Source organism: Pteropus alecto, unplaced genomic scaffold (assembly GCF_000325575.1).
Source record: "Pteropus alecto unplaced genomic scaffold, ASM32557v1 scaffold11, whole genome shotgun sequence".
NCBI classification, from domain to species: Eukaryota; Metazoa; Chordata; class Mammalia; order Chiroptera; family Pteropodidae; genus Pteropus; species Pteropus alecto.
In genome coordinates, this window is record NW_006431956.1 from 6276834 (window position 1) to 6292471 (window position 15638).

Sequence of the window (15638 nt, forward strand, 5' to 3'; positions counted from 1 at the left end):
GCGCGCCTTGGACGGCGAGTCCTCGGCCAGCGTGGAGTAGTTGGCGTTCATCTGCGCCGGGTAGTAGTGCTCCGAGCTCGAGTGGCTGGTGCAGGACGAGCAGTCATCCATGGGGTCCGAGCCGTTGCTGCTGCGAGTCCGTGGGGTGTAGAAGTCGGGGCTCCCCGTGTCGTTCTCCGAGCCCAGGAGCTTGCCCTGGGACTCCAGGCTGGAGCTCCGGTGCCGAAAGTGCAGGGCGAGGCTGTGTAGGCGCGTGGGGCTGAGGTCCACCGACCTGCGGGGAGATGGCCCGTGTGTCTGGAGGCCCGGGGCAGTGTCCGGGGGAAAGGCGCGCGGGGGAGGTGGGTGGGAGCTCTGCAATCGTCGGGCTTAGAAAGGGGCACACGGCCGCCCGCCCAGGGCCTCCCCAAATGCGCGCTAGGCAACGGCCAAAGCGGGGTTGCTCTGGGATCCCGGCGCTTCCCATCCCGGGTAAAGACCGGGGTGGGAGTGGGGGTGGGGTGGGGACAGAGGGGTAGGGGGTGGGCACGGCTGAGCCCTGGAGGCCAGCACGCCTCTGCTGTGGTTGTTGATTCCCTGTGGGAGGCAGGACTGAAGACAGCGTCCACAGAAGGGTTTCCTCTGAAAAATGGATGGCTCTAGCCAGGGCCTTTTTTTAAGTGGAAAGGGGCTCTTTAGCTACAAAGAGAACTGAGAGAAGGCCTATTCTAGAATTATGTTAAACCAAATTAAACGCCCCGTTTTGGTAGGTCAAAGAACGGTCCAGCAGAGGCACTTCATGTGGTTCAACCAAACACTAACTTTCACTTCCCATGAAGACCGGCTGGTGGAACACGGAACGAGAGATGCCTGATGCACATAATTACCACGCCATAGTTTGTTTATAACCCATTCCGCTCACCGGAGTCCATTCTGTAAGTATCCATCAATACTGCAGGACACAATGCTAGGGACACATGTGAAATTCACAGTGGCCCCGTTGGCCAAGTACAAAGTGAGGCCTCTCCCTTCACTATCCGGCCACTTGCCCTGCTCATTTTTCGTCTTAGTGCTTATCACCGCTGGACATGTATTTCTTTTTAGGACCCTCTCCCCACTAACGGAAGTCTGACGGGAGCAGGCGTGTGGTGTTTCGCTTCACTGCTCCATCCCCTAGAACAGTACCTCGTACAGACAGGCACTTCATGAATACTTGCTGCATGAATGCACACGTGAACGAGGCGCTCTCCCCTGGAGAGCTCCGCCTTATCCCACACAAAATGTTTTCACTACGTACACCATCTGCCCTTCGCGGTGTGGTCCCCACGGACTCAGTTTTTGAAAAAATGGAACGATAAAATGGCTTTGGTTTTGCCTCTTTCTAAAAATGACAGTATGATTCACTAGAGCTTCATCTTTGCCTGTCCCTTTGCTTCTTAATGAATTCACGCCTTGAGGCATGACAAGGTCCAGGATAAAGCTACCTGAGGACTACCCAGTAGAGGGTGCCCCATCGTGCAAAGTTGTTCTGGTCCCGGCTAATCCTCTGGCCCTTCCTGCCTGTGCTTCGATTAGGGAAGCTCCTCCGTGCCCACTGTCCGCAGGGGATTCTCTTGCCACTCCCGGCACCCACTGGCTGTGGACAAAGGATTAGAACAGGGCTCTCGGCCAACCTGGGCTCACCAGTGCCAGCTCAGCTTTCTACTCTGCTTCGTTTTAAGAAGAACCTGCCTCGCTGACCCTAGTTCACTCATTATCTGGACCAGCTGGGGGCCAGTGATGCCAAACTGTACAAGGAAGGCCTGGTCCAGGGAGGGAGTGGCCGAGGGCCGGGGGGACTCACCTCGTGGAATGGACGTAGTGGGGACTCCGGACGCGCAGGTCGGGGGTGGACGGCATGCTGGACTGCGAGTCCCAGTGAGGGAGGCTGCGGATGGGGCTGCTCTGGAGGGAGCCGCTCCCCACTCCTGCTTCCGCGCAGCTCCCCGTGCTGGGGAAACGCTTGTGGCTGCTGCAAAGCAGAGGAGGCCATGCCGGTCACCACCGGACGGAACCAGCCTGTTCCCAGGGAGCTGACCAGCCTTGGGGTGTCAGTCCCAGTGTTGGGGAAGCATGCCCAGGGCTCCCGCCCGCCCGCCCTCAGGTCACTACCCTGGTTCTCAGCCTTTTCCCCACAACACGGAGGTGTGGGGCGGGGGAGAGGGGTCCTTGTCCCTGACCCCCAGGGCGATGAGAGATGAAGGGCCTTGTCAGCCTTCTCTGGAACAAGCAGTGTGACTGTTCTGTGAAGCCCCTGCTCTCGGCCAGTTTGTTTTCCGAGAGACAAATATTTACCTGGCTGGGCACCCACTTGGAGCTTCATAAGGTATAATTAAAGGAAATGAGAAAAACAGAGAAGCAGACCAAAAACGCCTTCCTGAAAAAACCCTCTTTCCAAGGTCAGCTGAGTAATGAGCTGATAACGCCCAGCCAAGACCACAGCTGTTTGGCCCCAGAATTCTGTTGGCCGATGGCTCAGGGTTGTGAATCACTGTGGGATTCCTATGAGTGGACTCTCACTTGCCATTCCGGAATCGTGCTGCCCAAGACTTCCTAATTAATTCCTGTGGAATTTAACAACATCGAAGCCGTCTGCCAGCACGTTGGTCGCAGGCCAAAACCCCCGCCTTCCCTTCTAATGACAGTCTGCACCTCGACAGGGTGGGCAGCAGGGGGCGCTGTGAGCACAGCCCTGGTGAAAGGCCAACCCGAGAAGGAGATGGGCTGATGTGGATTTGGGGATGGGTGGATGCTATCCGGAACAGCCTGATGCTTTCAGAAGCCTTGACCGTGACACACACCGCCCCCCCCACCCCCGGTGTTCTGCCCGACCCAGCTCACCTGGAGTGACTGTGGGAGGAACGTTTCTTGACCTTCTCGTAAGGCTCATCTAAGGAGGACTCGCTCCACATTTTGGGCTTGATGGGAGACTTGTCATAGTCATTGCGGTGACAGTGCATCTGCCTGAGTCCCTCCAGCGACTGGGGAGGAGCGGGCCTGCTGTGCGACGGTGGCCGCGGAGGGAGGGCCTTGTGAGGAGACTGTAAGGGGGACAGTGTGCTGGTGACCTGAGAGTCTTCTGTGCAGAGACGGAAAGAGAGGGACTGAGCGAGGGGTCATCCTTCCCACCGACCCAGACCGGCCCCACCCCCACCTCCGCCCCGCCCCGGCCGCCGGACTGCCCCCCGCTCTCGAAGGCGCCCCATGACGCCTCCCGGGTGGGTACCAAGACAGGTCAGTCCCAAGCAAACCCAACCCAAACGCTGAGCAGCATTACATGGGAGGAGAAGTTTCAACCGAGTAGCTTCAAGTTGCGGGGGTAAAGCCCGAATTTCCTTAAATACCATCGACAAATGATTGCTTCCTACCCAATAGCAAAACGTCATTATTCTAAGTTTTCATTTAATAGACAGGAAGCGTCTAATCTGCGTTGGCGTTTCTGCTCCATGAGAGTTTTGTCTGGTTTGTTCAATGGTATACCCTCCATGTCTGTTGACACACAGTAGGTGCTCAATAAATATGTGTCAGGAAAAATGAATGAAAGCCTATCTGTTGAGTGTGATTTTCTGCTGGTGGTTCTAGCAGATTCTCCGCTTTTTCCCCGAAGTTGCTACATACATTGTCTTTTAACACGTTCCCACATGTGTATGTTTTGGAGCTGCCTCCGGTTCTTTGGGAAGGAGACGACGGCCACAAACATGGCAGAGGCGCAGAAGACCGGCGCCTGCCTGCAGGGGCCGAGGCGCCAACACAGACAGTGCTGTGCTGTGGGGCCTTCGGAGGAAGTGACCCCGGGTCGGGGAAGGAGCTGTGGGTGAGCCTGGCCCGGAAGGGACTGCAGCAGTGGGTGGGCAGAGGAGGAAGAGGAAAGGAAGAGCTCGGGGCCCTGTGAGCAGGGGCGTGGGGGAGCGGGAGTAAAAGCACAGCGGGCCTACTGTGCGCGCTGATAAGCAGCGCGCCCCTGCTGCTAATTCCAGGCTAAGGAGTCAGATCGTCTCAAAGCCACAAGAAAACTCTGCAATTCCTTAAGCACAGATGTGTCAGGATGAAAACCCTGTTGAAGAACTCGTCCTCTGGCAGGGTGCAAAAGTGGGCCAAGTTAGGAGAGGGGCGAGGGAGGGGTGAAGGAAGAGAGCCAATGTTGAGAGCCCAGGGGAGGGCGGCGCTGAGCAGACAGGCCCCCAAAATGCAGTGTTCCCTGTGAAGGCGGAGTAGAGTTTGAGGGAAAAACACCAAGAAACAAACTTGAAACCCCAGCACCTGTCCACTTCACCCTAAGCCATTCCCAGCTAGTATTCTCCTTCTCAATCCCCAGCCCCAAAGCGTGGGCATGCACGCCGCTTGCACGCCCCTTGACCCCCGCAAACCAGGAAAGAACCCCTAGAAGGAGGGAATCTGCAGTGGGAGCTAGGGGTGGGAGTGGGGGGTGCTGTCCGAGGGAGGCAGTGATCCCCCTGGGTCGTCTGGGAGTCTGGAACATGGGGGGAAATCTAACCAGAAATAATGCATCAAAATTAGCCAACGACACCGCATAACTCCCCGACTCCTCTTTTATAAAGGAATCTCACTAAATTGTGTCGTTCCCTTCCCTGGACAGACTAGAGTCCAGCGAGGCCAAAACCAGGGCTGGGTCTTTAACATTCAAAGCACAGCTCCCTGCTCCCTGCAGCCCCACTTCCTCCCCACCCATGTAAGGAAGCTGACAATAAAAATATTACAATCCAATTGCTAAGAGCAGGGCCAAGACAACTGGGTAACTACTCACCAGCCTTCCCCACATCAACAGCAATTATTATTATTATTGCAATTATCCTCATTACTCTGGCTTGGGTAGACCTTTCATGTTTTCTGTCTGAAGAGCCACTTATCACTGCCCACCTGAGGTTTCCCGACCAGGCAAAAAAAATTAACTGCCACTTAATGTATTTCCATTTCATTAATGCCCCGGCCGCTCCAATTTGGGGTGAATTCCACGGAACATTCTCGGAGATGGCTGTGTGTTTGGAGTTCTGCTCCCCTATGTGTGGCGGTGGCCTGGGGGGGTCCAGGTGGGGCTCACTTCGGTTTTTCCTGCTACCCCCAGGCTCTCCTATCAGGCGTCGATCTTTCATTTATGATCCAAACCAATGTCTGCCCCTTTCCTCCAGAAATTACGAATACTCAGAATGAAACTATGTATGGTGTGCAGATTCTCTGTTTAGTTAAAAATGTGGTTTGGGCAACTAAAAAAGTAAAGTACCACTCACTGGATATCACCGTAAATCTCACCTCTCAGCCATAGGAAATACGAAAATTCTAATAGACATGACTCATGTGGTGCCCACCCACTTCCCACCAAATCAGTGGCTACTGGAAAAGGAGAGAATTGCAGGGGACCCAGCTGCCACCTCCTCCTGGCTCTTGCCCTTCCAGTGGCCTGCCCCAGATTACACACTAGCTTAATCCCAGTTTCATCTGTGCTCCCAGCTCTCAAGCAGGAAACGGACAACCTACCATCCTCCAGAACGAGGGCATCTGAGAGGGAACTGTCTTCGCTGGCGATATTTCCATCTGCGAAGACAAAAAGCAGAAGTCTGAGCCTAGCGCGCCCCTCAGACAAAGCCCTGCCTGCAGCAGTCGCGAGGTTATGAGCACCGTCCCAGGTCCTTCTCTTTCTAATCAGAAAGAACCCGCGCAACGCCATCGAAATGCTGCTGGGCATTTCTTTTGAAAATCCCTCTGGTGGGTGCTTAGCTCACGTCCCCACGCCTGACACTGCAGTGTGTCCCGGTCCGTGTGCTCTTGTTTGATAGGACGCCACCATGATGAGGAGCTTAACGCCCAACATAAAGGCTGCTGGGCCTGGATAAGCCACATCATCGCCCCGGCCCCGTCCCACGGCCGGCCTGTCTCACATTCTACAAATGTGAAAGTAGGCTAAGGAACTTGGCTTTGCTCACAGGGCCCTAAATGGCTTCTCAATCAACTTCTTACTTCATTAGTAGTAGAGAAAACGAGCTGCTAAATACAGCTTGTCTCTCCAAAGCTTGTTTTCCTAGACGACATTTAATTAACCACACGGATATGCCTAAGGGGGAGACAGTAAAGGTAATGCTCCCATTTGAATGGGTGGGGAAACTGAGGTACATCTAGGGAGCAGGTCTGCCCAGGGGTGCTCTGCTCCTCTGGCAACATTAGCAAAAGGTCCTGGGTCTTCAGATGCTAAGTTCAGTGTTTGATCTCTTGGGGGAAAAAAAAAAAAAAAACCAACAAAAAACACACATGCTAAGGATGGGCCCAGCCACTAGTCCAGATAACGATTTAAAGACGGGCTCTGCTGGCGTCCCTAACAGAATAGCCGTCACCGTCACGGGGCTGGCCGCAAATCCAGGCCCTTCTGTGGCTGACCAGCGAGACGCGCCTCCCCGCAGTGCCCCCTAGACTCGGCTCTGCTGGGCACAGGGCCGCTTCCCTACTGCCAGGACCCCGAGCATCCTCGAGGGGTCAGAGGGACGTCTGGACAGAGGTACGGGATAGAGAAGGGCTGGGGACAGCACGTTACCAGGCAGTGGCGGGGGAATGATGGTCTTGGCCAAGGTCAACAGGGCAAGATGGGGAAAGATGGTTATTCCAAGTTCCTTAGAGCAAAGGGATTTTTAACAGTTTCTTCCTTCTAAAACCAGGAATTAACTTATCGCTCGATGGACTGTGAGCACCTCGCAGACAGCGAGCCTTGACTCTGGCATCTCGGAGCCTCTGGTATAGCGATGTGTTCCAGGTGTGCCCACAGTGTTAGGTTGTGTGTGTATATACGTTTATACATATTTATATTATATACCGTGATAAAATACACATAAAATTGATCATTTTCGCCATTTTTTCTGCACAGTTGGGTGGCATTAAGTACGTTCACATTGCTGTGCGACCATCGCCACCCACCTCCGGAACTTTTTCATCTTCCCAAACTGAAACGCTTGTCCCCGTTAAGCACTGGCTCCCCACTGCCCCTTCCCTGGGACCCACCTCTGTCCTGTCTGCCTTCTTGAGCAAAAGCGTTTTACATGTGCATAAAAGATGGAAGAATCCTTGTACAGACGTCGAAGAATTTGCTGACTTAAGAACAAAAGGATTATAAGCTTGGGGGACTTGATGGCTGTTGGTGAATTTGGGGGTCTTTCCTTCTAGTGTTAAGCGAATATAATCACCCAGACTCCTGACCCCTCCCGACTGGAGTTCGAGGCTCTAGACACTGAGCGTGGGTGGCCCAGTCCTCCCGGGTCAGCCCTGGGACAGGAGCCTGAGACAGAGGAGGACGAAGAGTGGCTGCGATGCTGCCCCGCAGTACAGTAGCCCGGCCGCCCTCCTTGCCGTCCAGACCCCGGCAGGCTGATCGGGCCCCTGAGAACGGCAGAGCCTGGGCCGTCTGGGGCTCGGCTGGCGGGGAGCGGGGGAGGGGCGATTAGCTCATGGCGGCAGGCTCTCCCAGGGAGCCATAAACATGGATAATGATAGTTCGATTGACAGAACCCTTTCATCTATGGGCCTGAGTGCTCCTCATGGCTCTCATCTGGTCTGAGGTCTTATTAGCTTTGTTTTATGGGTGGAAAAGTGAAGGCACAGGGCGGTGAAGTAGCTTGCTGAGGTCACGGGGGGCGGGGGGCTCTCGGCCCACATGCGGGACTGGCGCCGGCTCCCCGGGGCAGTGGGGGCAGCGTGCCGCGGCATGACGCAGCAGGGTGGGCACTGACCGTCGATGATGAGCGAGGCCCTCTGGGTGGGCTTCTTCCCAGACTTGATGCGGTTCTCGTTGATTGCATTCTCAATCTCCTGCAGCTTCTTCAGCGCATTGAGATAAGAGGTTTTCCTCTGCTTCTTCAGTTTCTTGCTGACGTTGGGGTCACTGGCGAGGCGGCGGGCGGCCTCCGTGATCTGGGACTGAATGGCGAACTCGCGTTCCAGGCGTTCCAGCTCGGCTTCCTGTGGGCGGGACAGCACGGCTTACACTCAGGGCGCCCCCCGTGCTCCCCGGCCCTGCCGCAAGGCCGGCCAGCCGTCTCTACTCCTGGGGTACACGAGCACTGGGAAGCCCAGCAGCCCCAGTGCCTAACTCCCACCCTGCCTGACCTTGCATTGGCCCCACTGCTACAATCTCTGGCAGCTGGGTGCCCTGGGAGCACCCACTTTCCACACCCTCGGTCCCTGTTCCATGTGGAGGCAAGTCTGTCTGGATCAGCAGACCTTCCCAGCTGGTGGCCGGTTAAAGAGCCCGGCCTCCGGGCACCACGCAGCAGGCTGGGGCCTCCACGCTGGACTGGCTTTCGAGCACTTTAAGACCAAAGGGAGTGGGAAGGACGCGTGAGACGGAAAGCTGGAGGTCAGGCAGCACTAATTAGGAGAAAACAAACTCTAACCTCCTTCCAGATCCTTCCGACTCTGGCTGTATTTGTTCCCTGGGAGGGAGAAGAATGTCAGGATGGACAGGTGGCCAGGGACAAGGTGTGACGCTACCTGGCGGCTGTCCTGACAGCCCGGGCACAGGGCGCCGCCCCGAAGTTTTGTGGGCACCCAGGACAAGTTCTCGCTACTTCAGCTGAGACAAGCACAGGCTGGTGGCCCTGTCTGCACAGGTGGCTGCCTGCTGCGTGGCTGGGGCCACCAAGCGCGTTTCTGGGGGAAGTGGGGAGCTCTTCCTTCCCACGCCCTGTGAAGAGCCAGCTGATCCCGTGCTCCTGCCGGTGAGGGACTTCTGGACGAGACGCAGAGGACAGAGAAGGAAGACGGAATGGATGCACGTGGAATTCTTGGGGACCTACGGGGCCTTTGGCCGACAAGTGCAAAGGAGCAGCCAGTGACAAGATGGGGTGCGGGGGACTGTGAAGGACAATGGGGCACGGGTTGGGGGACAGTCTCTTAATTAGGGTCTCCTCATAGAAGCTGAGTGCCTTGTCTGCTGAGCACAGGGCAGGGGAGGTCACCGCACAAATCCCAGGGGACCAGTCCTCCCCTCCCGCGGGCTCCAGGGCGCCTGTGTTCCTGCGAATTTGCCTTTGCATGGAGCCACCTGTTACAGGACATCGGCTTCTCCCAGTCACTTTTTAAAAAGCCGAGCCGTGTACGGCATGCCCTTCTCTGCGGGCTGTGACCGCTGCCCCATTAAGCCCGCCGTTCAAGGGCATTTTAACAGGTCACTGGACTCTGAATCTGGGAAGACGTTTCCTGGACCTGACTCTGTACTTCTCTTGCTCTGAGGCTGGATAACTTATTAAACCAGTCGGAGACCCAAGGCCCCTGGTCCCCCACCCCACACCCCACCAATAGGCCAAAGAGCAGAAGTGAGCGATGCTTCAGCAGCTCTACCAGACGGACGGACGAGGGAGGCCGGGGGCCCAGGGTCCTGCTCACGCCCTGGCATTGACTTCAGCCGCAAAGGGAAGTCGGGACGACCGAGGGTGGACCCAGCGTCTCTTCCCAGCCGGTGGCTTTCCCGCCCCTGCTGGCATGGCCTAAGTTTTCTTTCCCCTTTGGTGGCTTTCTTCCTTCCATGGATTGGACATGACCCTTGGCTCTGCGTGACACGGGGCTGGGAGGCCACTAAAAGGACATGTGACAGGTGCTAGTAGAATGTTCTCCCAAGATTAACTTAGCAGCTTGCAACAGGCCTCTCGTGTCAGAGAAACAACTCACACTAAAATCAAAGTGCTTACGAATGCCAGCGGACCAGTCCTACCGAGGTGGGCCACATACTGGCCAACCGGGTCGCTTAACAGGAGGCGAAAGGGAAGATGTTCGGGAGGAAAGGCGGAGGGGCCTTTGGCACTGGGCAGAAGGAAGAAACTGTCCGAGGAAACGGGGACGTCCTCCCGCGTGGGAAGGGAGCGTGAGAGAGCTCGCCCCCAGGAGGCTGGACGCACCTCTGCCTTGGGCAGGATTTTCTGCTCGTCCAGTTTGAAGGCTGCCCCGATTCTCCTGCGAACGATGGGTGGTTCCTCTCCCGGATCCAGGGGGTATTCGACGGGCAGTTTGCCCGTCAGCTCCTGCAAATGTGGACAGCGTGAGGGGAGAATGAAGTCAGAGGGGGCCACGTGCTGGGTTTGTGAGGACACACAGATACTTCCATGCATAGACCTGACCCAGGACCCTCAAGCAAAATGTCCACGTGAGACTTGGAGCTGCGATTTCCTTTCTCTAAAGATGGATGCAAGCCGTCCTTTCTTTACAGAACGGATGCCCTTCGAAAAGTGCTTCTGAAAGGAAATTTGTCAGATAAATAATCTCGTCCTTAGTTTTAATCGTAAAACCTGCATTTCATTCGTTTGTTAGTTGCTCAAGTGTTTCCTGCATGCCCACTGTGTGCCAGGCGGAGCTACATGGCCAGCAGGGGCAGGGCCAATGCGAGAGAGGTCTCTGGGCTTCCAGCCACCTGTGCATCAAATACTCCCTTACGAATATCTCAGATTAAAATGTCTTTCCAATGAGCTTTCGCAGGAAGAGCGATATCTAGATGGCAAATCCCAGAAAAAGGCAAATGACAAATTAGAACCTGAATGCGATGATAATCATTCCACTCAGGCTGGACGTTCAGCAAACAGGCTGAGCTTAAGAGACATTAAATCTATACAAATAAGAGTCTCAGTAGCGACTGAAACTATAACCTGTGTTACTGACAAGGCTGTTAGGTCTGTCATGTATTTGGGGCTCTGGAAATCTAATTGCTGTGAGGATAACGACAGTGAACTTAGCTGACGGACTGACACAGTGACCATGATCCAGCAAACCCTGAGGTCCATGGGACGAGTCCGGGTTAGAACCGGGCTCTAGGGCAGGGGCTGGGTCTGGGCTCAACGCAAGTTGACTCTGAGCCAGCAGCTCATCCACATGGTAGAGCTGACACATCAGGTGCAGAAGTCGCCTTCAGGGACCAGAAAACCCAGAAAATGTGTGCCTTTGAATGGCACAGGTATTACCTCCAGGTACAATCCAGACCTGGTTTCTTAGCCCAAATCAAAGCCAGTGCTGCAGAGACTCAAGGAAAAGCTCGCAGTCCATCATTCACACAAAAGGCTTTTGTGCTGGGTGGCCCCACGCGAATGTCCCCTGGGAGGGAAAGCCGGAACCAACAGAGTCCACGCCGACCCACCTGCGGAGAGGCGTGACCTGGACCCTCCTCCCCACTATGTATGTATGTGCGTGTGTGTGTGTGTGTGTGTGTGTGTGCGCGCGTGTGTGCGTGCACTCACACTGGGGTGTATGCTGTGCACTGGTGTGTGTGTGCGAGTGTATGCCTACACTGGAGTGTGTGCATACTGGTGTGTGCACTGGAGTGTGTGCGCACACGTGCACCCACTGGGGTGTGTGTGCGTATCTGGTGTGCACAAGCACCCCAACCCCCGCGCTCCCGGGCCCCTTCCCATCTGCGTGCGGGCGCTGGGAAATGAACTCTTGGCCTTTCCTCTCTCTCTGTAAGCATTTCGGAGCACAATGGCCAACTATTTGAGTATGAAATGCTCTGCAATTTTCTTCCCTGTTTCTTTTTTCAACGTGTTCGAACGCCGCCCAAGTCCTTTTTGTTTATTCTGCAGTATTTTTATCCGCCTCCCTAAAAGTTGGTCTATAAATAAGACACATACTGAGGACTTTATATTGTGAGGACTTTCTTTTTCACCCTGCAAGTTATAAAAAAAAAGCAGGGAGAAGTGGTTAGCACGGCCATTGATTTACAAGTCCAAAGTATCTGAGGTTTTAAAACTAAGTATGTTAAAAAACGAGGCTACTGATTTTCCGCCATCTGCTTGAAGGTACTGGAGTGCAGGCCCCGATTCTCCACGTTCAATGTGATTTCACACGTAACCAGAGCCGCGCCGCGTGGGGAGGGAGGAATTTCCCGCTTGGTTGTGGCAGCTCAGCTCAGCTCCTCTTGTGTCCTCATATTCGTTGTTCCTGCCAACTGCTTCCCGCTCCACCTCATTCTGGCTGCCCGGCCAGCTCCCCAGGGGACACGCAGTGAGGGGTGCGGTGTGTGCGATTCGTAGCAGAGTTAGCTAGGAGGTTCTCCCGTCCCTGATTACAGATGGGGCGGGGAGACCTTGGCGGGAGCCAGCACAGAAGCCATCTGCCTACGGCCATTGAGGTTATTTCTTCCGCTCAAATTCTGTTTTCTGCTGTCGACATTATAAGAAGCGGGAGCTTTGTTTTCCTTATTTTGCTTTTATTTTGAAGAGAGAAAGTCAGACCTTTCCTTAAGGCCTGCTGACCATGCCCTGACATGTTTCTCCAATTTTCCAAGGCTGACTCCCTGCTGGGTTTAGGGATGGTGCCGCTATTAAAAACAAAGCAAGGACTTTACAAATTATTAAATGCAGACACCCAAACTCTTATTTTTTTTTCAGTCCTTCCCGCATATTCATTATACAAAGGCTGCTAACATTTACTGTGTCCCAGAGCACAACCCCTGGCCAGGACACCTGCTTTCCTAAGATTTGCGACGGGTTGTGCTCATGTGGGCCTGCTCTGAGCCGGCTCTGGCTTAAATCGATCCAGAGCATAATTAAGCCAAGCTGAAATGTAATGTGATCTCACTCCATGGCCTCTTGTTCATTCTGCCTGCAGCGAGGCCATGCGTGTTTGGGGGAGGGGATCGTAGTCTGAGAATCTCTATTTCCCGCTCTCAACTGTTCACGGACACGGCTCTGTGTAATGTTACGCGGACTGCGGTCTCTCTGGAGGGCTGTCGCCCCATGCCGTCCTTGTGAATGCACACACACGTGCACGGGAGTGTGTGTTGCACTCGGAATTCAATTCTTCACACATGCTAACAGAGGGCTGTGCACCAAACACAAGAAGGTGGAAATGGACATTCAAATAAATACAATGGGGGCCCGTCACCGCCTCTGGATCCCAGTGAAACTTGAGACTAGTGCATGTGCGGGCTGGAGGAAACACTGCTTTGTATAAAACTTCATTATATCACTCGGCTGAGATTTAATTGTGTTAAAAAGATGGTGCGTGGTAAAGGGGATTCTATATTCAGTGAAATCCTGGTTTCCTTGTGGAGCCCCAATGATGCTTCTCAGTACGATTTATCTCGGTAAGATAAATCTGAGACACAAAAGTCAGACCCGAAAACTTAGAAAGACAGTGGCAAACCATTATGTTCCAGGAAGAAACAGTGTCTGAGGAAATGCTTTACAGACTAAGGTGTAGCATGCACACGTCGTTATTATTTACAACTGCTACCTCGGCTGTTACTATTACTTGGCATTTGGCCTCTAGAGGGGTCCCGCTTGGGACTTTTCCAGGACTCGCTTTAACTGGTCTACTCGTGCTGCATTAACTGACGTCCACCACTTCCGTTTCTGACGGGGCATGTGATAGGGCCGGGCGTTTCCACCGTCTGTGTATCAGGAGCGGTCTCGCTTCCCTCGTCTGCTCCCTCTATAACCCCCGCTATCACCATCTGCAAAGACCTGAAGACAGACGAGGGCACAGACAACACAGAGTTCCCCGGGATGCAAAGGTAACCACTTACAGCTTCTCGGAGGCAGAGTTTCTTGAGCTCCTCGAGCCGCTGGCGTAGTGTTTCCTCTAAGGCCTCCTGCCGGGACTTCAAGGCAGCCAGCATATCTTTCTTGGCAGACTGAGAGCTATCTGATTCCTGAGAACCTGTCAATAAACTAGGGGTTACTAGGCCAGCTGATGGGGCGGGGGGTGGACACCACAGCTGGACCATGAAGGAATTTAACTGGAGCCCACATGGTGGATCTGGGATTTACCCCAGGAATCAAGAGTGTGAAATAAAACAGGTGTCGCCAGGTTCTAAGTGTGAGGAGCGAATTCTCAGCACGCAGTGGAATTTATTGCTAGCCAGAAGGGCAGGAAAATTGACATACCTGAAAAAGGAGTTTCTCTTTCTTATCTTAAGATATGGCGCATACCTGTTTTAATTGCACCAGCAAATTTTAATAGACTACACGATGAAGGGGAGAGTGAAGTTCAAGCTAGTAATTGTAATGTGCAGTTTGAATTCTTTTTTCCATTTAAAAATGCTGGCTTTTTTTTTTTTTTTTTTTGCTTCGTACAAAGATAATGCATGTTCATCATAAACATTTTGAAAATGTTGACACATTAAAAAAGTCCATCAGCTAGGCACCCAGAGATAACCACCATCGGGCATTTTCTTTTGACTTTTTTATGTAAGCACATACATTTACAAAATAAAATTAGATTTTTATAGAATTTTTTTTTTAACTTAATACTGTATATCATGAGTAAATTCCCTCCTGAGAAAGGTTATACATATGTTTACGACATGGCAGAAATATCTGTACGATGATTCAAAGAGCGCACTACTCAACATGAAAACTTTATGGAAGGCAAACTGTGAACCAAACTAAAGGGAAATATGCTGAAATGCCACATGGAGAGATTTAGGTTAGATCAAAAAAAAATAATTTCTGGGCTGCAATGTTTAGATTCTGAAATAGGTTTCCTGCAGTGAAACTATGATACCTTTTCCACCTTAATGGGTTAGACAAGGTACACTGACTCCCTGGAAAAGGAAACGCTGATTATTTGTTTCTCAGGCCCACGGAGAACAAAAGTGTTAGTAATGGACAGGGATACTGGGTGAGCATTCAAGGGGCTGATGTGATGCCATTTCCAACAGAATCAAACAACATCGAATACTTAGGGAGAAAGCTAATGAAAGACGTGCAAGATCTCGACAGTAAAAATTATGACACTTTGCTGAGAAAAATTAAAGACCTAAACAAAGAGAGAGGTGAGACTTCCAGCTAGGTTGGTTCGGCATCTACAAGACAATGAATGTGATTCATCACATAAACAAAACGAATGATAAATATGTAATCCTATCAATAGATGCAGAAAAATCATTTGACAAAATCCGGCATCCATTTATGATAAAAGCTCTCAGCAAAGTGCGGATAGAGGAAACATACCTCGCCATATAAAGATAAGATATGACAAACCATCAGCTAACATCATACTCAATAGTAAAAAGCTGAAAGCCTTTTCTTTAAGATCAGGAACGAGACAAGGATGGCCACTTTCACCACTTCTATTCGACATAGTATTGGAAGTTCTAGACCCGGCAATCAGATAAGAAGTAAAAGGTATTCGAATTGGAAAGGAAGAAGTAAAACTGTAATTATTTGCAGATGATGTGACACTATATAGAGAGAATCCCAGAGAATCCTCCAAAAGACTATTAGAATAAATGCATTCGGCAAAGTAGCAGGATACAAAATTAATATTCAGAAATCTGTTGCATTTTTATACAGCAATAATGACCTGTTAGAAAAAGAAAATAAGAAAATAATCCCATTTGTAATTTCACCAAAAAGAATAAAATACCTAGGAATTTAACCAAGGAGGTAAAAGTTCTGTACTCAGAAAATTATAAGACATTGAAGAAATTAAAGATACAAATTAAGGGAAGAATATACCGTGCTCATGGGTAGGAAGAATTAACATCATTAAAATGTCCACACGACCCAAAGCAATCTAGAGTCAATGCCATCCTTATCACAATATCAAAGGCATTTTTCACATAACTAATCAAAAAACTTACATGAAAGCACAAACAACCCCAAATAGCCAAAGCAATCTTGAGAAAGAAGAACAAA

At 52.1% G+C, this 15638-nt stretch overlaps 1 protein-coding gene across 1 annotated transcript in view; it reads right to left on the reverse strand.

Annotated features, from left to right (window-relative positions):
- FRMD4A (FERM domain containing 4A) overlaps positions 1–15638 on the reverse strand; it is a 290837-nt gene that overhangs the window by 18955 nt on the left and 256244 nt on the right. The window contains exons 15-21 of the mRNA XM_025043396.1: positions 13523–13656; positions 9909–10031; positions 7746–7974; positions 5512–5568; positions 2860–3097; positions 1823–1990; positions 7–274 (exon numbers count right to left, since the gene is read on the reverse strand). Coding sequence (XP_024899164.1) covers positions 7–274; positions 1823–1990; positions 2860–3097; positions 5512–5568; positions 7746–7974; positions 9909–10031; positions 13523–13656 — 1217 coding nt within the window. The remainder of the gene's footprint in view (positions 1–6; positions 275–1822; positions 1991–2859; positions 3098–5511; positions 5569–7745; positions 7975–9908; positions 10032–13522; positions 13657–15638) is intronic.